General features: G+C 37.7%; 3 protein-coding genes across 4 annotated transcripts; 2 read left to right on the forward strand and 1 right to left on the reverse strand.

Moving 5' to 3' along the window:
* The first annotated feature begins 12 nt into the window (after nucleotides 1-12).
* On the forward strand, nucleotides 13-11,834 carry LOC131770911 (putative pre-mRNA-splicing factor ATP-dependent RNA helicase PRP1). 2 transcript variants are annotated; one of them, XM_059086627.2, is made up of 13 exons: nucleotides 13-211; nucleotides 1,804-1,993; nucleotides 2,591-2,775; nucleotides 3,129-3,261; nucleotides 3,991-4,236; nucleotides 5,039-5,293; nucleotides 5,605-5,863; nucleotides 6,426-6,617; nucleotides 7,288-7,410; nucleotides 8,457-8,647; nucleotides 9,498-9,548; nucleotides 10,169-10,287; nucleotides 11,097-11,834. In XM_059086627.2, exons 1-13 carry the CDS (start codon nucleotides 132-134, stop codon nucleotides 11,200-11,202), a joined length of 2,130 nt encoding a protein of 709 aa, XP_058942610.1. In that variant the 5' UTR covers nucleotides 13-131; the 3' UTR covers nucleotides 11,203-11,834. The 2 variants fall into 2 exon arrangements, with proteins under 2 accessions (XP_058942610.1, XP_058942611.1); XM_059086628.2 differs by lacking the exons at nucleotides 10,169-10,287; nucleotides 11,097-11,834 and having other exon boundaries at nucleotides 9,420-9,548.
* Nucleotides 10,430-15,840, reverse strand: LOC131770930 (uroporphyrinogen-III synthase-like). The gene is made up of 9 exons (XM_059086648.2): nucleotides 15,613-15,840; nucleotides 15,239-15,347; nucleotides 14,896-14,967; nucleotides 14,733-14,807; nucleotides 14,470-14,547; nucleotides 13,597-13,680; nucleotides 12,729-12,814; nucleotides 12,236-12,328; nucleotides 10,430-12,112 (listed from the first exon to the last, which is right to left on the reverse strand). The coding sequence occupies exons 1-9, from the start codon at nucleotides 15,676-15,678 to the stop codon at nucleotides 11,981-11,983; spliced, it is 795 nt and encodes a 264-aa protein (XP_058942631.2). The 5' UTR covers nucleotides 15,679-15,840; the 3' UTR covers nucleotides 10,430-11,980.
* Nucleotides 15,841-19,774: 3,934 nt separating this feature from the next.
* LOC131770916 (proline-rich transmembrane protein 4-like) lies at nucleotides 19,775-24,535 on the forward strand. Its single transcript, XM_059086632.2, has 3 exons — nucleotides 19,775-19,961; nucleotides 22,494-22,578; nucleotides 22,976-24,535. The coding sequence occupies exons 2-3, from the start codon at nucleotides 22,557-22,559 to the stop codon at nucleotides 24,325-24,327; spliced, it is 1,374 nt and encodes a 457-aa protein (XP_058942615.2). The 5' UTR covers nucleotides 19,775-19,961; nucleotides 22,494-22,556; the 3' UTR covers nucleotides 24,328-24,535.
* Nucleotides 24,536-24,800: the final 265 nt, after the last annotated feature.

Consider the following 24,800-nt stretch of genomic DNA (forward strand, 5'->3'; position numbering starts at 1 on the left):
AAAGAGATCAAAACGCGTGTCTTCTGCATTTCCCTTGCCGGCAAAATTCAATGGAAATCTGAGTGGCACTTGTGTTAGTGTAGCAGTTGGGGAGCATTTACTGGAATATTTGACTTCGATGTCAGTGCAAGATGTCGAAAAGGAGGTTAGATGTCGATGGAAGCTCATCCAACTCGTTAACCACCGCGAAAAGGATAAAGGAAGAGTTGAGGTAGGCTGTGATTCACATGCGAAGGGCAGATTTTCATTTTTGAATAATCGCCGATCTTAATCAATCAGCAGCTGTTTTTGGAACAGAAACTAAAGTTCATTTGTCTTTTCCATCACAATCTTTCCTCGGGAAGGCGTTGCTCTGGAAATATTTCTATCGAAGCGTATCTGATTTAAATGTGGCCGATTAGATGTGCAATTTTTTTTCGAACCTACACTGCCGAATTATGCTGATAATTAAAGAAGATGGTATTTCCAATATCGCGAAATCATCATTTATTTCGCAGAATCCTCCCTTGTGTTACATAAATATGTAGGGCTATAGAAGATACCACACATATCCTTAAAGTGTTGTTTCAATTTTGAACCAAATTGATTACTATTCGAGCAAGAGAGCACTTAAAAACATCGACTTCTCTCTCTCTTTGTTACCCCAGTCTGAAACTCACGTTAGGTCGCTTAAATTCATACGTCGTGGCTTTCATTATATACACTGGATGAATTTCTTTGTGCTAAAATGAAACAAAATATATAAAAGATAAAAACCAAAAATTTAAAAACATTCACTAGAAAAGAAATTTCTTACAGTCAGAAAGTCACAAGGTACTTCCTCTAATTCAGGTGATAGCTATGTAAGACTCGAGATGATAGTATTCTCCAGGAAATAAAATGCCTTTGCAAGAGCTGTTGGCGTTTTTTGCCTGCCTTTGATGAATCATCATGTTTCTTTTACCTTGTGTAACACAAACTTGTGAGCTGCTGCCACTGCATTCTTCTCCTTCTGCCCTTTTGTAAGTGTTGTGTCAATTTACTTAGGCTTCCGTTGTTTGTGAGTATGATGTTACTCACCTTAACGTTTAGATTTAGTATCCTCGTTCCTGTAAGTGCCCCCTCTAATAAATGCACCCCCTCTAAATGTGTTTTTGTACATGTTAATAAGCACCCCTTTTCTATTAAGTGCCCCTTTTGAGTAAACACTGTTATTCCAACAAGCATCGCTACTCTGTTACATTGATAGCATTGTCAGAGTATATGTCTACTGAGATCAACCATGGTTGATCTTCTTTTAACTTGCTTGCTTAAAGCCATTACAAAAACAGTGGTCTTCATCATGGTCTCTCAGCTATTATGTCTACATGACTGCACAGGTCCTTCATACGAATGATCTTGTCTCAAAATTTTGCATCAGTTGTCTGGCTTGTTGTTCCAGCTAGGAGGGATCTTTGGACAACAAGTCTGTTTTCCATTTTCTCTGATACATTTTGAATGAACATGAATGGTTTTTTTTGCATATTCAGCTGTTCCTTGAAAAAGAAATAAGCACCCTGTCCCTGATAAGCACTCTGTACCAACAGTGAATAAGTGTCCTTGGGCACTAAATCAAATCATTACAGTGGATAGATGTCACTCTTTGGGTTGTCATGGTCACCTGCTACACTTGGTAGCCTGCACCAACCTGTCAGTCACCTTCCCCCCCCCTCCCTCTGCACTGTATTTATTTTTGATGATTTTAATCAGAACTCTCTGTGACCTCATTCTAAGAAGTATATATATCCAACTCCTGGTTTACATTTCTCTCTTTTCTGTTGGTAGTAATCCAAGCAATCTTCGCGGAAAGATCAATCCTTTCAATGGGAAGCTATTCTCAGATAGATATTTTGACATTCTTAAGAAGAGAATTGAGCTTCCAGTATGGGAGTACAGGGAAAAATTTATGGAGACTATGAAAGAAAAACAAGCTTTTGTCCTGGTTGGAGAGACTGGATCTGGTAAAACAACCCAGGTAATAATCAGCTGTATAATTTGGTATTATCAACTCAGGTGATAAGGTAAATTGGCCTCCGTAAAGACTTTCATGCTGATGTTTCGAGCATTAGCCCTTTGTCAGAGGGAAGGACAAAGGGCTAACACTCAAAACATCAGCTCTGAAACTCTTTACAGTGGCCAGTTTATCTTATCACCTCAGTTGATAATACTAATTAACTTGTTGTACACCCCCACCTGCACAGCACCACAGTTTCTTTTGGAAACTAACCATGTTTATTCATCAATACTTAGCAGTATTTAGCTGTGATGAAGGGCTAATGCTCAAGTTATCAGCTTTAGAAACTGTTTATGGAAGCTATTTTAAATAACTCAGTTGATATCTTAGTAGTTTATTGAAAGTTGAGCTTTAGTACCCTCCTTATCAAATGCACATCCAAGACCAGTTATGCCTAATCTGGGTAGTGAGATCATTAAACTGAGATTGATTTTCAAGCTGAAATGAAGCAGGAAAGACAGAAGAATTCAATTTTATTATGTTTGTGATTGCATTGCATTAAATGTGGTTTAAGGTGAAAGAAGAAAAACTTTTGATGAACTTTTTGTATTTTTGTAGATTCCTCAGTGGTGTCTTGAAACTCGTATTGACAAACGCAAGTGTGTTGCATGTACCCAGCCACGGAGGGTTGCTGCCATGAGTGTCGCTCAACGTGTTGCTGACGAATTGGATGTCACCATAGGTCAAGAGGTTGGGTACACCATTCGATTTGAAGATTGCACAAGTCCTCGCACTATATTGAAGTAAGAGAAAAAGTCAATTTCATCCTCAACCCTTAAACTTCCAACATCTGATTATTGATTCTCCCTTCTAACTGCTACACATTTCCTGGTGTATGGTTATGAGAATTTGGTGTTAGATCAAAATAATAACTTCTACCTGATGAGTTTGAGTATTCTTGTTACCTGTTTGCTGGGTAATGTATGGATATTAAAGGGAGAAGTTGTGTGTTAATCAGATAGAGGGTTTAAAACTGTACAGGAAGAAAGAAGATGTGGGAAAATGCAAAGGTATCAGTTAGGCTGGTACAGATGCCTGAAGAAATGAGATAATCATTTCTAAATGTAATTTAAAGCTTGTTTTAATTTATTTACAGGTACATGACAGATGGTATGTTGTTGCGGGAGGCTATGACTGATCCTTTACTGGACCGTTATGCAGTCATTCTTCTTGATGAGGCTCACGAGAGAACTCTTGCCACTGATATCCTCATGGGTCTGCTGAAAGAGGTATGCATGCACCTGGAGATTTTGTATTTCTTCCAACAAGAACTAGGTGACATAGCATTGGTTTCATACACTGCTACTTTGTAGGCATCATTTTTATCAGATCTGCGACCTCTACTGTACTTGCATTACTCCGGTAGATCTATTTTAAGTTATGCTGTACCAGTTTCCATAATGCTCTTCCATTGCACCTTAAGTGAGAACTAGAGCATGTTCATCAGGGGGTGTTAGCCATTGTCTTCACAGGTATAGAATACTCTGTTGCCCCAGACTAAGCTGGCTTTCTTACATCAGCTAATTAAGATGAAGATTGTTGTATGAAGACGTCTGACTAATAAGGATAGCCGCCTTCAAAATCTTTTTTCCACAGCACATAAATCAGTGTACTCACCCAGATGCAATAAGCTTTTCTCAGTCTTAGAATGGAAAACAGACTGTATTAGAAACACATTTTTAATGAGCTTGTGTTTAAATAAAGAATTATTTATATTAATGATCACTTTTATTACAGTTTTAAATTTGTATTACAAATTTTGGGTGTAGTATTTATATTACAATGTTATTATCCTTAGTACAAAAAATTATGTATATTTTTTAGAATAAGAACTTTATCAGTAGTAGTATTTAACTGTAAATGCACAATCCAACTTTCTGGCTGCCTATGTGCTAATTAGTAAACTATCCACTCTACTACCACTTCCTTATGTTGCACCTGTAACTGTTTTTCTACAGGTTGTGCGACAGAGACATGACCTTAAGATCATAATCATGAGTGCCACCTTAGATGCTGGGAAATTTCAGGAATACTTTGATGAATGTCCACTTATGACAATCCCTGGACGAACTCATCCTGTGGAGATTTTTTACACTCCTGAACCTGAACGAGACTACCTGGAGGCCGCCATTAGAACAGTGGTACAGATACACATGTGTGAGGAAGTAGAGGGTGACATTTTGTTGTTTCTTACTGGGCAAGAGGTGTGTTCAAAGTTCTAGATGTTCTGTTGTGTTTAAATGGTATATTTTATCATATAGATATATGAAATTTAACATAGTTAATGACTAGGAGTTAGTATGGTTAGTGGCATTTGCAGGCATTTGGATCCTGTCTTGTTTGTTAGCATTCATGCAGCATTTGTTGCATTCTGTGGCATTTTGCAGCAGTACTGTGGTTGTTGTTGCAGCCCTCGGGCCCCTTGAGCACCTAGCTTCCATTTGCAATGTGGGTGTTATTGACACTCAAACCCCTAAGAGTGATAGGCATCTAATTTCTCCCAACATTATCACCCCTGAATCAAACATTAAGGACACAAGAATAAAAAAAGTGATCACCAACTAAAGAACCTTTTGATTGTTAAACTAGTTCTCTTTATAAATCTAATCAGCACCTTAGGAGATATAATAGAGAACAGTATGGAGAATATGCATGCTGATGTTCGGGTGTAAAGCATTCAAGTTGTGCAAATTGCAAAGCCTCTAGTGCATTTACTGTCAATATTCTTCCATGATAATGACCCTAGAGTATTATTAATCAACATGGGGCCTGAAATGAAAATGGAATCCTCAATCAACTTCTGATGCTTACATTGTATGTGGCAAAAAATGGTGGCCAGCAGTAAATTCTTTGTTGCCCATTTATAAATGACGAGACCTTAAATAGCCATTTGACCTAATGATACAAGAGCATTCATTCCTGGAAAGATTTTGTAACAAATTTTTCTATATGTTACACCAAGTTGAAAGTACTCTTTCAACATTATGCTGTTTTCTTTCCATTCAGGAAATAGAAGAAGCATGTAAGAGACTGAAGAAAGAAATTGATAACTTGGGACCTGAAGTTGGTGAGCTACGCTGCATCCCACTGTACTCAACTCTTCCTCCACAGCAGCAGCAGCGTATCTTTGATGCTCCTCCAGCCAAACGTCCCAATGGTGCCATTGGGCGCAAGTGTGTGGTGTCCACCAACATAGCTGAAACATCTCTCACCATTGATGGTGTGGTGTTTGTAATAGATCCTGGATTTTCCAAGCAGAAGGTCTGTCTTATTCTAGAATTTTATCACTGTCTACTTTGTACAAAGTGTTTTACTGTTTTTCTTGTCTTTTAATCAGCACAAGACAAAGAAAACCTCCTGAGTTCCCCAAACAAATCAAACCTTAGACCTTAAGTGCTCAGTTGCAATTCTTCATGGGAACTCAGAGTTTTTTCTATGTTCCATGTTTAATATGTGACAAGATGAAAAAATATCTCTTTCTTTACCAAGCTCAAAAATATAATTCTAGTTTATTGTTACATGCTAAGGTTGACTGAGTGTAAAGTCATTTTTTATCTGGTTTTTTATAATAGGTGTACAATCCCCGTATCCGTGTAGAGTCACTGTTAGTTTCTGCTATATCTAAAGCCAGTTCACAGCAGAGAGCTGGCCGTGCAGGTCGCACACGTCCTGGCAAGTGTTTCAGGTTGTACACAGAAAAAGCTTATCAGACTGAGATGCAAGACAATACATACCCTGAAATCCTGAGGTCCAACCTCGGTACTGTGGTGCTACAGCTGAAGAAGTTGGGCATTGACGACTTGGTGCATTTTGACTTTATGGATCCTCCTGGTAGGTTAAGCCTTTCACCATTTGTAATTTGCTTCACAATTCTCATGATGATATTGTGGAGAATTTAGTATTGGATCAACTAGCAATCCCTTAATTTATATTTTTCTTTATTCTCGTCTCTTGTCCGCTTGATATTGTATTTATTTTTGTAAGAAGAAATTCTGTCTTGGTCACCCATGGGAGTTAACCCTTTAACTCTCAAGATCTTATTAGTAATTCTCCTTACTGTCTGAATATTATTCTGGTGATGTTAGTTCAGAGAATTTGATACTGAATCTACTAATAATCCCCTAATTGATATTGTTCTCTATTCTCAATTCTGGTCTACTTGATGTTGTATTGATATTGTATTGATATTGTAAAAATAAATTCTGTCTTGGTCACTCATGGGATTTAAAGTGTTGAGGGCTTGCTAGCAAGCTGATGTATAAACACTTGATTTGTGATGATTCCCAGAAGATTCTTTTCTGAAGGAATGGAATGATGTCTTCCAAGTGAAAGTTTTTGTACAAACCAGACAAAGAGGGCTAACATTTTATTCTCTTTGTTTTCAATTTGCTAGCACCAGAAACCCTGATGAGAGCCCTTGAACTGCTGAACTATCTTGGTGCCCTGGATGACAATGGAGACCTCACATCACTGGGTTCCATGATGGCAGAGTTTCCACTTGACCCTCAACTTGCCAAGATGGTGATTGCCAGCTGTGACCATAACTGTTCTAATGAAATTCTCTCTATTACTGCTATGTTATCAGGTACACTCCATGTCTATATCAAGTGAACCTGTTGAGTGAAAAATACCTTTTGATGTTATTATTTCATAGTTAACTGGAATTTAACATAGTTAAGAACTAGGAGCAAATATGATCAGTAGTGTTTTCAGGCATTTGGTTCGCATTTGACTGGCTGTTAAGTGTTCAAGCAGCATTTGTTGCATTCTGTGGCATTTGCAGCAGTACTGTGGGTTTTTGGGGCCCTGGAGCTGTCCTCTTCTAGCAGTATACCTTATTAGTGCATGTGTTTTTCTGTCATTAGCTTAAATTGTGTTTGTTGTTCTACACCATGGCATTGTTGTCCTTAAAGATAGCAGTTCTTTGCATTTCCTTCCCCCCAACTCTAACTGTAGGGTTTCTAGTGTGGGGTTTATTTTGTATTATTTGTTTTATTTATTGATTAATTTATTTATTCATGTTTTCCTCCATTGGGGCATCTGGCTCTAGTGTGATAATACTCATAGGGGGTAGGGGGCTTGGGGGGGGGGGGGGGGGCTCATGGCTGGAATGCGGGTTAGGCAAGCCAGTCAGGTGTTCTAGCTCCTTGGTGTACAACTGTGGTTGCAGACCCCAGGCCCTCAAGCACCTCATTTCCATTTACAATTTGGGCATTAAATTTTAATTTAACAGTGATCATGCCCCTGTCCATTAGTTCCTCAGGTGTTTATGAGACCAAATGAAGCTAAAAAGGCAGCTGATGAGGCTAAGATGAAGTTTGCTCACATTGATGGAGACCATCTGACCTTGCTGAATGTTTACCATGCATACAAACAGAGTGAGTATTACAACCTGATCCTAATGTTCAGTTTTCTGATGTTAATATTTGTACATTGTAAACTAAATACCTCTTACTAACCCTTTAACTCCCATGAGTGACCAACACAGAATTTCTCTTTACTATATCTATACAATATCAAGCAGACAAGTGATGAGAATAACAAGAAATGTCAATGATGGGATTACTAATTGATTCAATACCAAATTCTCCAAACTAACATAATGAGAATCATTTGGCAGACCGTAAGGAGAAACACCAATGACATCTTGGGAGTTAAAGGACTAGCCAAGGTTTTAGGTCTGTACTTTAAGTTATGGACAAAGTTTTTCTTTCATGGATTTATGGCCCAGTGGTAGCGTGCAGGCCATCAGTCCGGGCAGGAAAAAACTAGGTTATGTACATTACTGTACCAACTATGAAAACAATAGTAGTAAGATATTTATTTTATCCCTGGGTTTAAATAGAAGGGAAAAATTTCAATTCAAGCAAACTTTTGCAGTTAATCTGGCAGGCTAACAGGTATTATTGCATTTAGATTGTAGCTCTATGTTTGGGTTTTAGTGCAGATGTTGTAGCAGTTGTCTTTCAGCAGTCTCCAGGGGTTTTGTGGTAGTTGTGTTCAGATGTTTCCCTTCCCTCTTTTTATTTTCCATCCACTGATCTCATCAGAGTTTACTAGGACACAGAGAAGGGGCTCACGGCTCAGTTGTGATATTTGCCAGCCATGGGAAAGATTCATGTATGCTGTCTGGGGGCTGGCTTGACATAGTCAAAGCCTAAAGATGTACCAGGCACCCAACTTTCACTCAATCAGGCAATGGGTTGAAAATAACATCAGCATGCATGTTCTCCATAATGTTCTCCTTACATCTCTTAAGGTGGTAAAAAGAAGAATTTGTTTAACAAACAAGAGCTTCTTTACTTGGCAATCATTACCTGTATTCTTGTGAGGGTAATGTGTGATTCAGGGGTAATTCTGTAAGGAGAAGTCACTCTTAAGGGTCAAAGCATTAAATTACATTTTTTTAAATCTTTATTTTCAGATCATGAAGATACTCAGTGGTGTTATGATAACTTCATCCAGCATCGTTCTCTCAAATCGGCTGATAATGTGAGACAGCAACTTACCAGGATCATGGACAGGTTCAATCTTGGACGACGTAGCACTGACTTCAACAGTCGTGATTATTATGTAAACATCAGGAAGGCACTGGTCACAGGATTTTTTATGCAGGTACTGTACAAATTTCCAGACCTTAATTAAAATGGCTTCAACTTTTAAACTGGTTTTAAATTTAATTGGAATTCACTTGTCCATGACAAAATCCTAGAAGCAAACTGTGTTGGAAGTCCTTTTAATAAGGTCTGTTCTATAGATGTACATCATTATTTCGAAGTATTTTTTGTAGGGGAATCAGCCAAAAAAGTAATTTTGGGAAGGAAAAAGTTTGGGCAAAAATGGTCCAAGAAATACTTAAGAATGAGATCATGGATTGTTGCAATACTTTTTTTTAGTCTTGCTCCATTTACATTTCACTTACCTTTGCTAGCCATCTTCAGAAATATCATTTGTGTCAGAGTAGTGACGTAAAGTACATCCATTTAATTATTTTATGCACAGTTTGGTAAAAACTCAGTCATTATTTACAATCAAACTAGCCTGACCATCATCAGGAACTGAAATTGATAAACTTCTATCACATTTATACTGAGCCAAAATTGTAACTTGTGTAAGTTTAGGGTAAAGACACCAGTTAGGGGAACATGGACCTTTTTTTAGTTCAGTCAAGTTTCTAAAAATCATTTATGTTTGAAAAAATTCAGCTTCAATTTGAACAGTGCATTATTATTGTTTGGCAACAAACACGTACTCTGTTAGTATTTTGCAACCAGACAAGGCACAAAAATGTGTACAAATATTGTGAGCAAAAAATTTCCCGTCAAAATGAAGTGTGGTTAAAAAATGGCATTTGTTCCCCAAACTGATTCAGTAATCTTATTTGAAGTACTTCAGATACTGACCATTAAATCTGTGAATCCTACCTACCCACCCATCCCTCCCACTTAACTGTTCTGATGAGTAGGTGGCTCATTTGGAGAGGTCTGGACACTACCTGACTGTCAAAGACAACCAGGTGAGATATTAAGTAAAGGAAATCAGTAAATTTTACTGATTCCCTTTTTACTTAAAGCAGGATATTACTGTCTTGAGTTGTTACATTAATAACAGAACACTGATAAAGTTTTGTTTTTATATGTCACAAAAATCCCAGGCAATCAACAATTTCACTGTTTACCTACAGTCCAAGATTTTGCTGATATATTAGGAGATTGACTGATGTCTTTGTCAGATTCTTCTGCACACCGTTTTTCTTTGTGATTAGGGGGTACTGTAGCTAAGCACCTAAGTGACTGGTAACAAGCTAAACTATCCTAGACATTCCTGACATTGAAATATTGGGTGAATGATTGCCAAACCTACATATTTGGAGCAGATTTCTCCACTTGAAAGGAGAACCCTCGAAAATGTGCCCCACTCCAAACATGAGGCTTGGTAGCTCAGTTGGTTGTAGGGGTCCAACCAGTACCAAGGAGGCCTGGGTTCAAATCCAGGTAAAGCCTGATTTTTTTTCAGGCTTCTTTTCAGGAATGACTGAAATTACAGATCACCTGCAAGGACCAATGGTGTATTTGAATTTCATCTGAAGGTTAACTGAATTTATTTGACTAAAAATTATTATTATTCAACCACAAGGTTGTACAACTGCATCCATCAACTTGTTTGGATCACAAGCCAGAGTGGGTGTTGTATAATGAGTTTGTATTGACCACCAAGAACTACATTCGGACCTGTACAGACATAAAGGCTGACTGGTAAGTTTCACAATACCCAAGACTTTCCTAAGTGTATTTCTTGGGGTGTTTACTTTATAACCCATTATGATTGATCTCTTGAATGTTGTCACCTGTGCAACCAATTACAAAACAAATTCAACTGAATCCTAGTCAACTACTATTTCCAACACTTGACGATGTTACTTTATTTTCAATAAGTTCTAAATGGTCTGTTGGCTAGCAAGTTTGTTTATATCATCCCATGTACATTGTATTGAGTCAGGTGTTGTTTTGTTCCTGAGGCCCAAGAAGGTAACTCTGGTGATCATGCTTGAAGCTAAACATTATGGCCTCACTTAGTGCACCAAAGAGAAGAGCTTCTGCTTTGGTTTCAGTTTGTTTAACAAATATATTCTATGTTGTCATGCTTGTGTTCTGTTAGAGATAACAGGTGGAGTCAAAATGCTGGTAAGAACAAAAAAGTGGTGCACAAGGCACAGCTGAGTGTCACTGATGTTCTCATTACATTTTTCACATATTGTGTGATCTACAGCAATACGGAATCTATGTTTTGTATAATAGAAATTAAAAAACTTTCAATTATGATGTCACCTATGTGTCTGTCCTTCAATAAATCAATCGTAATTCAGTTTATTACATGAACAAGCCAGACATGACATTATTGCCGTGGGCTTGAGACAAGAGTGCATCAGGACAGTGGCTAGAATCAATTACGCCTATAACACTTTAGAGACCTTTTGGGAACTTCTTCAGGACAATCTAGTTACCTCTTGAGCAACTTCTTCTGAGATGTTTTAGGAAAGCTTGTTCCTTTTTTTTTTTTGCAGGTTGGTGAAGATTGCACCCCAGTACTATGACATGAGGAACTTCCCGATGTGTGAAGCCAAGCGAGTATTGGAGAGGATTATAGAGAGGTTACAGAAAAACAGATAAAACGGCAACAATGAACCATGAACCAAAAAGAAATGTGAAGGAAGAACTTTGCAAATGCAATAATTATTATACCACCATCTGTAACTGGTTGCTTTCTGACAAAAAAGTAAAACTGTGGTTTTGTTCTGTTTGCTTCCTGAGATGTTTTCTCGGAAGCTTTTCTTTTGTTATTGACATAGAAACATTAACATGTAAGCAAAGTCCCACAGGTCATTTAAGTATGTTAAATAGTATGCTGCTCTACAAATCTGTTAGTTGCTGATTTGTAACTTGTTGCTGTACATAGCTTTCAATTACTATTGATGTCTTTGTTCTATTAACTTTGTACCTCCAGAGATTTTGGTTCAAATTCTCTCCTTCAGCTGCCACAAATACTCTTGTAAAGCAGTAATTAAAAGTGACTTCACCCTTAAGTTAAGGTATTCCTTTTACCAGTTTGCTGGTTACTGTGGAGATTATGTGCTAAACAGAAGTTGCATATTCATTACCCTCTGGAATTCAAGGGGGAAGTAACCAGCATGCAAGATAAATTGTACATTCTACAAACTGACTTGATTTCTGATCCTTTGCAAAACTTAGCTATCTGTAGCAGATTAAAAAAATTGCTTAATAAAATCTAAGGAACCCAATTTTGTTTTGTTCAAGATTGTTATTTTCCACTACTCAAAAGTAAGAGGAGGACTTTTTTTTTTCTTCTTTTAAGAAAATGCAGAGATCTGTGGTATTATACATAAACCACTTTTTTTTTTACTGTGCTTCAGGTATTTTTTAGCAGCTGTTAATGGTCTCCTTCGACACTTTGCGTGATACATTTAGCTAGACAGTGAGCATTGGGTTGTTCAGATACTGCAAATACTTTCCAACCTTTATTCTTCATTGCCTCTGCTGTTGTTTTACCAATTGCAATGAGCTGTAAAGTAAAACCATATCAAGGTCAATTGGTAAGGCATCCTTGAGACACCACTTGGTTACTAGGGGAGAATGTATGGAGGAAAATCACTAAGAGTTATATGTGAAAAAATCAAATATTTACTTTAACACTATCCCATTCCGAAATGCCAGAAAGAATATCTTGTGTGAAGTTAACTCCTGATGGACTGAAAAATACAGCATATGATGGAACACCCTAAAATGAAAATACTTATTAGTTGCAGAATATTCTGGAATGGCAAATAGGAAAAGTCTATGTTCCACCCACCCCCTTACCCCTGTCTCTCGAACATGAATTTTGTCACTAAACCCTGTAACACCCATGAGTGACAAAGACAGAATCTCCCCTCAATATTAAGCAGACAAATTATGAGGATATACAAAATAATAAATTAGGGGATTATTTAGTTGATCCGATACCAGATTCTTCAAACTCTAATCATAAGGATTGTATGGCATACAGGAGAATTATGAATGAGTTCTTAGGAGTGAAAGGGTTAATTGGTAACAATTTTGCATGATGATGTACTTTGACATTTTGCTCTTCCATTGTTACAACAAGTGCTATGATATTTCCTCAAAAAAAAAAAAATTACCTTCTCTTTTGTTAAGTCTTCCAACAAATTTTTAACATTAGGGTCTGCACATGTACTGTACACATGAATGCTGTCAAGTGCTACTCCTGCAACATCAAGAAATTAACAGCAGGTGGTTATTTATAGCCTTCACTAACAGCAAGCCTCTCTTTCTAAGTACAAGGCTTCCTATTCCTTAAGTTTCAGGGCTGGCAGTTAGCTTTTACTTCTTAATAGGGGCTGTTGCGGATCGCCAATAAGTGGAAGCTAAACAGGAGGAGGCCAGCCCACTTAAGAAGAAATATTCAAGCTACTTTAATCCTTTGCAGCCTAACATGGATATCCACATTCTCCATACTGTTCTCGATACATTTCTCTGGTGCTGGTAAGGAGATCAAAAACATTTCTTGCAAATCATTTCCTATACTCTCATCATCACAATGTTGATTTTAGCAGTGATACAGTACTGAGAAACTAGATGCCAATCACTCATTAAGGGTAAAAGGATTAATCAGGTAGTAATAATGATTCATGACTGAAGGGAGAGAGGTGTCTAAGGTATGTGCCATCCCACCCCCCCCCCAACCTTCTTCATAAAAGAAGATAATTTACATGAAACACTCTAATTGTAAAGGGGATGAGGGAAGGGGGGTGGTGTGTCATCTACTTCTCCTCCCATGTTCAAGACAACATTACATGAATAGCCCTCTCCTGCATAGTAGAAGGTTAAAATCTGATTTGTTCAATCACCCTTCTGCAACCACTTTCATTCCAGGTTTTGTGCTTATTGTGAAAAAAACAGACCCAAATTAGTCCCATCTGAGCAAGTAACAGCTCATGTGAGGTTAAAGGTGCAAAAAAAAAACCTTTTCCCCTACCACCACTGTACCTGCTTTTGCCATTGCTGTGGGTATTGTCTCTCTTCTTAAATTACCACAAGGAAACAACAGTGGATTACTGTCTGGTGTGATAGCTATGTAGAGTATAAACAAAATATTACTAGAGTCATTTCCACCACAATCTTTTTGATAATCAAATTGATAAAGGAAATTTAAGAAAAATTGTTGTTGGCAGTACTGAATAGCCTTTTGACAAACTGAGTGGAAGTCATCATCAGAGTTCTTTGAGAGCTGTTGTCAGTTGAATGCAATAAATCAGGATGGTGTAAAAGGATTGGTCAATTTAGCCATGATATTATTGGCTCTAAGACTCAGGTGGCAGAACTGAACTACCAAGCCAACTGGGAGCTGGTCATTATGTTGATTTTAAATAAGCGTGTAAAGTGATGAATGAATGACTGAAAATTATATATGTGAACTGCAGATAAAGAAGTGGTAGAGCACTGCACCAGTATTGCAAAGGCCATGGGTTCAAATCCTGTACTGGCCTGAATTATTTTTTTTTTGAGGCTTTATTTTTCAAGTAATGTTCAGACTGCAAAGATCACTTTCTTATTCACCTCTTTATCCACAGTTCGTCTATAAGATTTTCAGATATTCACAGTCATTCATTCATCACTACAGGTTTATTTGGAACCAACATAATTACCAACTCCCAGTTGTCTTGATAGCTCAGTTGGTAGAGCACGGCAGCAGTATCACAGAGGTCATGGGTTCAAATTCCGTACAGGCCTGAATTTTCTCAGGCCTTATTTTCTCTACTGCTTAAGTAATGTTCAAACTGCGAAGATCACTTTCATATTCACTTCTTTATGTACACATGTATGATTTTCATATATTCACAGTCATAACATAATCCATACACTGAAGAATGAAAGGAACAAGGGCATCTGCACTCCCTGCATCATCTCCAGTAGAGTCCAATCCAAGCTTCTCACTGACTAAAAGATAAAAAAAAAAAAGATCTGTCCTAACTCTTCAAATTAAACAGGATACTAAACATCACAGCAAAAGTATTTTGTACATGCAGATGTTAACTGGTTCAATATCCATCTAGATCAATGATGATGCTGATGACATGATATCAATAACTTAGCCAGCACTTGCATTATAAAATCACTCTAACCTGCTTTGGCTGTAGCTTTTCCCACAACATATATTGGTTTCTCTTTCCACAATTTTGCCACCTCATCTCTCCAAACTAGGAACAGAAAATTTTTATAATGTCACTGCCTAAGCACCATACCAGAAGAAAACAAATGAAACATAATTAATCAAATGACTCCAACCTTCACGTGACACAAAGTTAGCCACACAGAGTTCCATAGCCTCCACTGCACGCTGGCTTGTCACAACCATACCTGTAGCAACCATTTGCAAGTCCATTGGTATTTAATTGTTTAGTAACAGAGATTTTTATAAGAAGTGGGAAGGAGATAAAGGAGTGAAACTGCATTCCCAGACTCAGTGTTACTAATTACACAGAATACATCTATTTAACAAGAAGATAATCTGTTGCCATGCATCTGAAAAGAGAATTCTGCATTGGAGCCTAAGGATTCTCCAATGTCGGATGCCTTATAGACAGCCTGTCATTTAAGAAAGAAGAGAACGTTTGTATGGACAATACACCTCCATATTTATTTGGATCCTGAAGTTTCTGACTCAGCTCTTTCTCATTGTCATACTTGAATGCAAGGACAGGAATTGAGAATGGTTCACATCCTTTCATAGTCAACTCCTGCAAAAAAAAAAAAAAACACAACAATATTATTTGAAAAAATAGTTCGATACCCTATATCAGGATGCATATTCTCCATACTGTTCTCTTTACATTTCCTAAGTTACCGATAAGGAGAATTTGTTTTAACAATCAAGAGCCTCTTTGGTTGGCGATCATTTCCTTTAATCTCGCGACCTTAATGTGTGATTCAGGGGTGATATTATAATTAGAACTAGTGGTTGGTCACTCTTAGGTCAGCCAAATTTTTCAAAAACTTTCTCACCTTGTGGTATTCGTCTTCTGTGGGAGGTGAAGTAGGTGATCGAAACAACACAACAATGGGAGCCATCAATCGATTCAGTTCTTGAATAACAAAGTTTCATCCAAGAATTTAACCTGCAGTCTTTTAAGTGAAGTTATTTCTGAAAATCAATTTTTTTTTTGTTAGCCCTACTTTCAACCGGAAAACCTAGTTAGAGTAACTGGAAATTTGTTGAGCACTGCGTCCACCATTTTGTTTTTGGAGGACCGAGAGAAGCTGGAACCTAATCAATCTTCTTTACTTCTAACATCCACCTGTTGAAACACATAAAAATCAAAGGCTTTCGCGAAAATGAAATAGAGAACGGCTCCCTAAGAGAGTATCGACAATTTTTCTCTCATTTTGGAGTTCGAATTCCTGCCTTCGACACGTGACAACAATGTTCTCCAAAGGAAACTTTTGCATGACTTATCTGAAAAAATGATGGTCTTGATCATGACAAGAAATAAGTTCCCTCAACGGTATTGATATATATTAAAAAATATTCGTAAACTGTCGAAAGATATTCCGCAAAGTCTAAAGACAAATTTTTAACTCATGTGTGACGTCAATTTTCCTACCATAATTATATAATATAAGGAACCGAAAAACCACTCACTCTTGAAGAGTGACAACCCGCACATTGTTCGCTAGAAGGCTTTTCATAGACATTATGATTTATTACTAATTAGACTAATTCGCTTGTTAAGATTTTCTGCCTGAGGTCCCAGTTAGTGATGCGCGCAAAATTATGCTGATTATGTACACGTAAATAGCTATTTTCGAAATACGAGAAAAAATAAAAGTTACACGATTTCATTTTACGCCGACTAATCAGTGCTTCTAAGAAGTCTTGACAGTGTTGTGGCAAGAGTGTAACTTACAATTGGCAAACAAAACTCACTAAAGACAGACCTCTTCTAGAACCTTTAATCACTAAAAGTCATTTAGTTTATAAATGGACTAATTAACTTAATGGTAACAAAAGAAAGGGGGTTGTATTTATCCGAGTGAGCTTATAGTATCAACTTGGTTTTCTTTGGTTTGAAATCATACGTCGCAAGTATTATGTCATAGAACTGGTTCTAACCCTGAGATTCTTAAGCTGTTTAATATCTTCTACGTGATGGTATCGATCTGTTATTTAAAGACGGAATTTAGATTGCTTAATATTTTAAGACCCAATATCCACACTAAAGTATCTTGAATCCAGCGCTTTAATGAACGATTCTTGGAAGGAGACTGTTAATTGAGTTCTAGATTTGCCACTAGCAAGAAAGCTAATAATTTGATAGAAGTTAACGGTTTGTTTCAATTCAAATAAATGAGAATTAGTTTTTTAGTGTAATGGCAGTGCCGGTTAACCTTTAAACTCACAAATAGATCAAATTGTAACTTCTCCCTATAATATGCAAACATTATCCAGCAAACAGGTAACTAGAACAGTCAAACTTATAAGGTTGAAGTTTTTCACTAGGTCTAACAACAAATTATCCTACCCAATTTACAAGGAAAAGAGGAGCAGCGGGAGGGGAGAATTAACAATCAGATCTTGGGAGTTTACGCGTTAAGGAACAAATAATTAATACACCTGGCCATTGCTGTTCTATCTGAATTCGCTCGAGGCTGTCTTGTAAAGACTAGTGATACACAACTCTGATGATGACTTTCGCTCAGACTGTCGAAACGACATTCACATTCACCGACAAGAACCCATTTAAAGATTGTGATTCCGGAGTGTAATTTATATCAGTGTTTCCGAAATATCGAGCATGCGTTGTGACTGAGTTGAGAGCATGTTACCACCGAAGTTCTGGGGCTGCAAGAATTGATTTAATTCAATTGAAGTACCACAAGCTGAGAGCAGGTATTGATGTGGATTGTTCAAGAGAGTCGTTCTTTTTTTTACTTTTTCGGGAAGTACGTATTTTTATTTAACCTAGCTATACATGCGAAATTTCCTGGTTTCAGATTATTTCAGAAACAAATATTGATTACTCTTCGCATCTCAAACTGGAGGATCTCACTGGCCGCCATTCATATTTCATTTCCACCCATTTCTTTCCCAATAATTCTTAGGAAGCCATTATTGCGCAAGCGCATTAACGAGGACGTGTGTTTGACCTAGGAAAGAAAGGGTTAATACTCTAACCTTTTCGTGCCTAATACAGACTCGCTGATAACTAACCTTACACAGTTTCGCATCAACGGTAGCCTCTATCTCCACCGATTCCTTGAGTCACGGCGACCCTTTCCCGAAAAGATTCATTTTAAGAACGGCTCTCTACCGCGAAAAGTATCATATCTCCGTTGAGTCCACCGCGAATCACAAAATCTGATTTCGCTGAGCGGATGTTTAAAGTAAAACAATAGGATTTTCACGGCTCTGTTTTGGCTGTTTCTTACAACTGGAAACTTCACTTGGCTGCCATCCTAAGATTTAAGCAGGGAAGGGTTGCCCCCGAGGATAAGTATGGGAGATGGAGGCTCCCATTATAGGCTTCTTCCCTACATCTATAGAGTAAACTCCTTCCCATCCAACCTCGTTTCCAGGGTTCTTTCTCCTCCTTCCTCGAGAACATAACTTTCTCGAGGGCGAAAGAGAGAGGACCTTAAGACTAAGGTTGTTTCCCATCCTCTCAAAGTGACTGAGAGACTTCAGAAAATTTTGCATGTCGTGAAACGCACAAGAGGTTAAAGTGAACTCGACAGTAAAGTAGCTGATTAATGCAGAATTGAAATAAACTAATATGATGGTGGTTGACTTGAGCAAACAATGGGACATTGTTTTCTCTTGTGGTTGATGATGACATGACAAATTACGAATATGCAAAAAAAATTTTAAAAACTACGATACCCTGTAAAAAAAAAATATCCCAAATTAAAGTGGAATCAAATAACACAGATAACAGCACATTTAAGAAAACCATAGTCCAATAACTAGTTAGCTTAGCACCGTTTAAAAGGCTTGTAACACCTGACAGTACTTCCAGTATTTTTTTGTCAATTTTAGGATACTCAGAAGGAAGGATCAAGAGTGGCTAGAGAAGGTAACAGAAAAGTGATTCGAAACTTTGGTGAAAAAATTACATCTGAGATCGAAAAAAGGGATTAATTCTAATTTATTTTGTGACTTAGTGAGTCCACCTAAGCTATGAAGATTAAAGTGTATTTTAAGCGAGTTTAAAGGTTTCATCATGCTTGTTTGACGCGTATTGATACGCTATCAAAAAATATGTTCTCGTATTTTCTAAAAAAATCAACGCGCAGAAAGATAGTTTTACGCTCCCGAACGAGATGAATGGATGGAAAAGAAGGAAACGGAGAGTAAGGGAGGATTGTTGTATTTTAATCTGCATTAGAATGACTTCTCTCCTTTTGTATCTCATTAAGTTTTTTTTGAGCTGTAAAAAGAAATCATCAGCGAGCAGAGAACAGCACAAGATGGCACTCGCCAGCTGCCAAACAGTCATGCGATAAAATCAATATTGTATTTGCATAGCCCTTCAACTCCAATAAGGGACCAAGATAGAATTTCCGCCTTGCAATATCAATACAATAACAAGCAGAAAAGTGATGAGAATAAAGAGAAATATTAACCAGATGATTATTAGTTGAGCCAGTAACAAATTCTTCAAACCAACATCACAAGAACTATACGGCAGACAGTAAGGAGAATTACTAATAAGATCTTGGGAATTAAAGGGTTTAGAGGGTAATAGGCCTTTATGCATTTATGAAAGCTCTCAAGGGGGCTCGTAAACACTCTAAACATCCTTTAGATGAGATAATATGAGAAGACAAAAATCAGACGTGCAAACCCAGAACTTTTTTCATGAATCAAAAGAACTGGCCATAAAATGCACGCATCTGTAGGTTTTCGGCAGAAAAACAACATCGCGGAAAAAATTATTTTTTAGTTCAGCAAGCCCCGAACGCCTGTTCAGATGAAACAAACAATCAAGAACACAATAACCGCAAAATTAACATTTATCAGTGATAAAATGCATAACAAACAATTACACACTTATTTTAAGTATAAAAAGGGTTTTAAAAAGATAATGTTGGCACAATCAGGCCGATATAGATATTGTTTCCTATTGCAGCTAAGTGCTTTTTCACGCAAATTTATGCGCATGTAAAATCGAGATAAGACCCCACTTCATCGAAAGGTGTTCCTGACTGAAAGCAAAATCTACACGGAACAAAGGTAGCTGATATTTATTTCCACTGCGATGTCTGGTGAATGGTTTAAAAAGTGTGGGTATATTGCCATATGTTGAAAATCTTCGGCCGTGATAACATCTTCCACAGTTTCGCATTAAATACAAGTGAGTTTGATAACTTATTTGTGATGTTTGCACTTAAGTTAAGCCGGCTTAAGGGTTTACGATAAGAACGCACAATTCCTTATTACCAAAAGTTCTAACGATTACTTAGAATATAAGGTATTGTTGAAGAAGACAGAAGGCATACTTGGAAAAGATAAAGTTTGGCGAAATACATTGACGCTTAAATTTTTGCTTTTGCGATTCTTTTGGAGTCTCGGGTACAAAGAAGTTTCTATGGATGATATTTATAAATTGAGGCTAGTTCCTTAAGATGATATCGCAACACGTCTAAGTTCTTATAGTTTTCTAGTTTTATAACTGTATCGTGACAAATTCTGATGTAGATTGACGGATGAGTTGTTTTCTAAGACGATTAAAATTCATGATGTGATCTCAAGATGTGGTTTCATTTCCTTTACATGCAAATAATAAAAATTTAAAAACCACATGAAAATGTTTGAGGATGAAATTCTTTGGCTTGTCACGAAAACTACAGTGGTAAGAAAGGTTGCTTTGAATCAGACCCCTGAGCTAATTTACAGTTTTACTTGATCTTGAATGTTCTTTTGAAAAAAGAGGAGGTAGTCACGCATCTTAGATACAGACGAGCTCTTGTAGTTGCATAAATTTTGTCTCTCATTTCCTCTTTGTGTTTGGTCCGCGTTCCACCTTGGATCTTGTAGGTTCTTTTGTTACTTGAAAATAGCACATAAGGCAGAATGACCACGAAAGAAGAAAAATGTGCCAGAGATGTCTTAAAATACTCAGGTTTACAATAATTTTCTACGATATACGAGCATATGGCGGCATAGTGACCGCCCCAAGGGCAAGTCGTTGGTCTAAAAAAAATTGCGATGGTAAAAAGATATGAAACCTCACTTCCAGGAGATTTAGAGTATGAAACTATTCTTTGTCTCTTGCAAAGTGCTGTTTACCGCATTAGTGATCAGGGTTTTCAGCAAAACGTGCATCAAAATGTCGTGTCAGAGAGCCTTAAAGCAACTTAATGGTTGGTCAAAATTGTGTGCCATGTAAAAAAGCAATCCAGCTTTCTTAATCCAAAAAGAACAGCTATTTAATGAGGATGTCACTTAATTTAGCAGAATTGCCATTTAATAGTCTCTATCTAGCCTTGTAGCGAGACCCATTATCAGATTTAACTTTGTGATTACTAAGAATTTCCAGTGATATACAACAATGATACAAATTTACCATGAGGGGACGCAAATCGTCTGCACTGTAAGTACATATCATCAGGTGATTTAATCCCATTTTAATCCCATCCGATCTCACAATTTACGAAAACTTCATTATTCTTGTGAAAAATGATGGCCGTCTTACTGAAACTTGATGACAAGTATAAGCCGGCAAAGAAAACAGTGCAAAAGCAATTATCTGTCACATCGATGTCAGCAGCAACAGGATTATGACACCTTACAGTCCCCATACATTTTCTTAGACTAAAATTCTAAGAAAATGTAGGGGACTCTCCGGGATACTTACAGTACAGCCGATTTGCGTCCCCTCATGCTTGTAACAAAATACTCGTTTGCGCCCTTATTTAAAAAAAGATTGAAATAATTTTGATTGATCTTACTACTTTTTATAAACATTATCTAGGAACACAAGGAGTATTGTCAAAAATAGATTCTTGATTTCAGTCATGTAGAAGTTTTGAGTCCTTCTCTGTCTTGGTAAGGGTGTGGTAACTTCCAAAAGAACACGGAATAACATACTTCCGCGTGCGTGCATTGTAAATTTAAAGTATCTTTTTGGTTATCGACTTGGAAGATTCTTTGCCTCATACCCAGGAGACAGAAACAATTGATAATAAATGAACAACAAAACAAACCATGATGAAGGCATAGGGATCTTTTCATAGACTCAATTTATGTTCAACATGATTTGTACGCAAATAATTTAGCTGAAAGCCACATAGCTGTAAAGCAGTGGTCACAAGCGGCCATTATTTGCAGAAGTGAAGGCCTTAATTTCAAATCTCCATATTTGTTCAAACCAACACCTAGTTTCGAATAGTTCAAGGGTCAGATAAATTATGCTGCCATAATATTGGGCTTAATGCAATAATAGGCGGAGCATCGAGCATAATGCAGCACGATAATTAAAATTCTTAGACATTCCCTTGATTTTACAGTTCAATGAAGACAAACTATGAAGCTGAAGTACTGTCAACAGTGAGCCAGCTTTTCTTGCTTGCACCTGTTTGATCCAGTAAAAATGTTGTGTTCTGAACTTCGGTAAGCCTTTTATTCAGAGAGAGGTTTACCCGTTAGTGGAGGAAATGGGTGGGGAGATTGGGGAGCTCGTAAGAGCTACTATCCTGAATTATAGAATTGAAATTACATGCTTCTGATTGAGCTTAATTAAAAATTTGAAGCATGATTCTTGGCATAATGTCATGTTTTCAGGATGATGTACTGCATTACACAGGCTTACATCGTGCGCCGCTGTAAGACTCAAAATGGTTTAACCTGAATGTTTTGTTTTGTCTTGTTTTTTCCTCTCCTTCAGATCATTCTTTGAATATACAGAGGCATTTATAGGCAATCAACCTAAACTTAATTCAACAAGAAAATGATTGTCAATGAATTCAAAGGTGAGGCTAGTGAGTTTTTTCTACAAAACTGAAATTTTCACAAGTGACTGAGTTGCACTTCTGACGAATATCCCGTTTTCCTAGGGAAACAGGAGTGCTGAAACTCCTACTTGATAAGATCCTTATCCTTGAAAAACTTTTTTTAAGTCCTTCATCATCAATTTTCTCATACAGTCTGTTGGTGCTATTGCAACTAATACTGTTGGTTGAAGACAAAGCAAAAGGGGTTCAATGATAGTGCAGAATTTTGTGGCACGTATCGTGTTTAAACTACTGTTAATTAGATCTTTAAAGAAAATAACAATTTGAATTCTCAAAATTCCAAGGAACTGATAAGAAAGAGCCATTTAAAGCTGCTCTTTAATTTTTTTTTTTTTTGGTCTTTTTTTTTTTGCAGGATTTAAGTTTCTATGTGTCGCGTGCATCTTTATACCAAACGTTATCGCAGCGCCAAATACGGAACGAACTCCCAGAGGAGAGGATGTGGCCTTTCCAGGACGTGACACTGCAGCGCCGGAGCCAGGCCCTTTTTGGATCACTGCTAAGCAGCAATGGGGATGGCTATGGAAGCTTCACTGGATAGGACTGGGTCTGGCTTTTGCCCTTTTAGCATTGAAGTCCCTGTGGGCAGTAATACGCTCTCCCGAAATTATCAATAATTTTGCAGGAATGAATCTTTTCTACTCAATCAACTTGCTTCTTATAGCATTAGGAACTACAAGAAGTTTGTATCTGTGGATTGACCCGTACGAATCGGAGGAAAACATTCCTAACTGCCCATTGTGGATTGTGAGACCCCTCTTTGGTATCGCCTTTCCTTGCCTCATGTCTGCATTTTGCCTTGTGCACGTTGCTTTCTTGGAGGTTGCGAAGATTCAGGTTGGCTCACCGAAACTCAAAAATCCCCTTTTCGTGGGATGTATAATTTTTGTGCATTTTGCTGTGGTCCTTGTGTCAGATACGACCACTGCAATCAAAGCAGACAGAACAGAACTTTTGATTGTTTGTCAATCATTCTTCATCGTATGGGGGCTTCTTAATTCCATCTGCTTCATGTACAGTGGATCAAGAGTTGTCATAACAACTATCAATATTCGAAACAAAATCTGCGAAATGGAAAACGCTGAGTGGCATCAACTGACCCGTCTTCCTCAGACCACCGTTGATCCTTGGCCTCCGGGAAAGGACCATGGGGGTCATAATGAAGAAGTTCCCAAGCGACAGAACCAACCTGGGACCGATCTGGGTAAAGGTGATCCAAATTCAGCTTTCACGATCGAGCCTCCTAGGCCCCCCGGTGACCATGGGGCTGCAGTTCAATCCATCAAGCCCTTAAGATTGTCAGTCCATGTGCCCATCCTCGCTAAGAACCAAAGAAGTCCAAATACTACTTTTCCTCTGACAGGAAAAGAGCGTGCGGTTAAAAAAGTCGCCAGTATCACCATGATAACCAGCATTCTAAGCATTTTGTGCTGTGGACTTCAGGCGTATTCTTTATTTGGTGTTCATGGGGTATATACCCGGACTGTAACCCCCAAGCCATGGCCCTGGTTTGCATTTGAGACGTCGTTTAGGCTCATAGAACTTGCCATGGGATTCATGTTATCTTACTGTGTTCTTCATCCATATGTTGGTCGGAGGAAACGTAGTTTCACAAACATTTTGTGTCCTAAGAGGAAAGGAAAGACTGCAACTCCACGCATAGTCATTACACCTATCAATGGCCGGAGAGACGGTGATTTTTCCTGAAGGCAACTGTTTCAGTTTTTTAATCTATAATTTTATGAAACTAGAATTAAATCAATCAGACGAACTCCAGCAAGCTTAGTAGATCCTCCTTCAATGTTATATTTGTCGGACGTGTTGAGGTAAAAAATGTATTTCGCCATACAAAACAGTAAACCATTGTAAATGTTAGAATTAAAATGAATGCTTACTATTCCTTCAATCAGTTATTCATGATCAGTTATTATGTATAATCTGAAGAATTCTGTTTCCAAATAAAACTAGTTGATTGACAAGTTTAAAAAGCTTATCGCGCTTCAACATAAGATGCTGTATAGAGTACAACACAAAGGTTAAAGCGCAGGATAAACACGATACTGGTCATCGCGGGGAGGGGAGGGGGGAGAGAGAGGGGTAGGAGGATTTGGGTTGTGTCACGATAGGAGAATTTACTGATTCCTCCATAAGTAATATTCTTATATTCCTTCCTCATTGGC

This window comes from Pocillopora verrucosa, chromosome 1 (assembly GCF_036669915.1).
Source record: "Pocillopora verrucosa isolate sample1 chromosome 1, ASM3666991v2, whole genome shotgun sequence".
NCBI classification, from domain to species: Eukaryota; Metazoa; Cnidaria; class Anthozoa; order Scleractinia; family Pocilloporidae; genus Pocillopora; species Pocillopora verrucosa.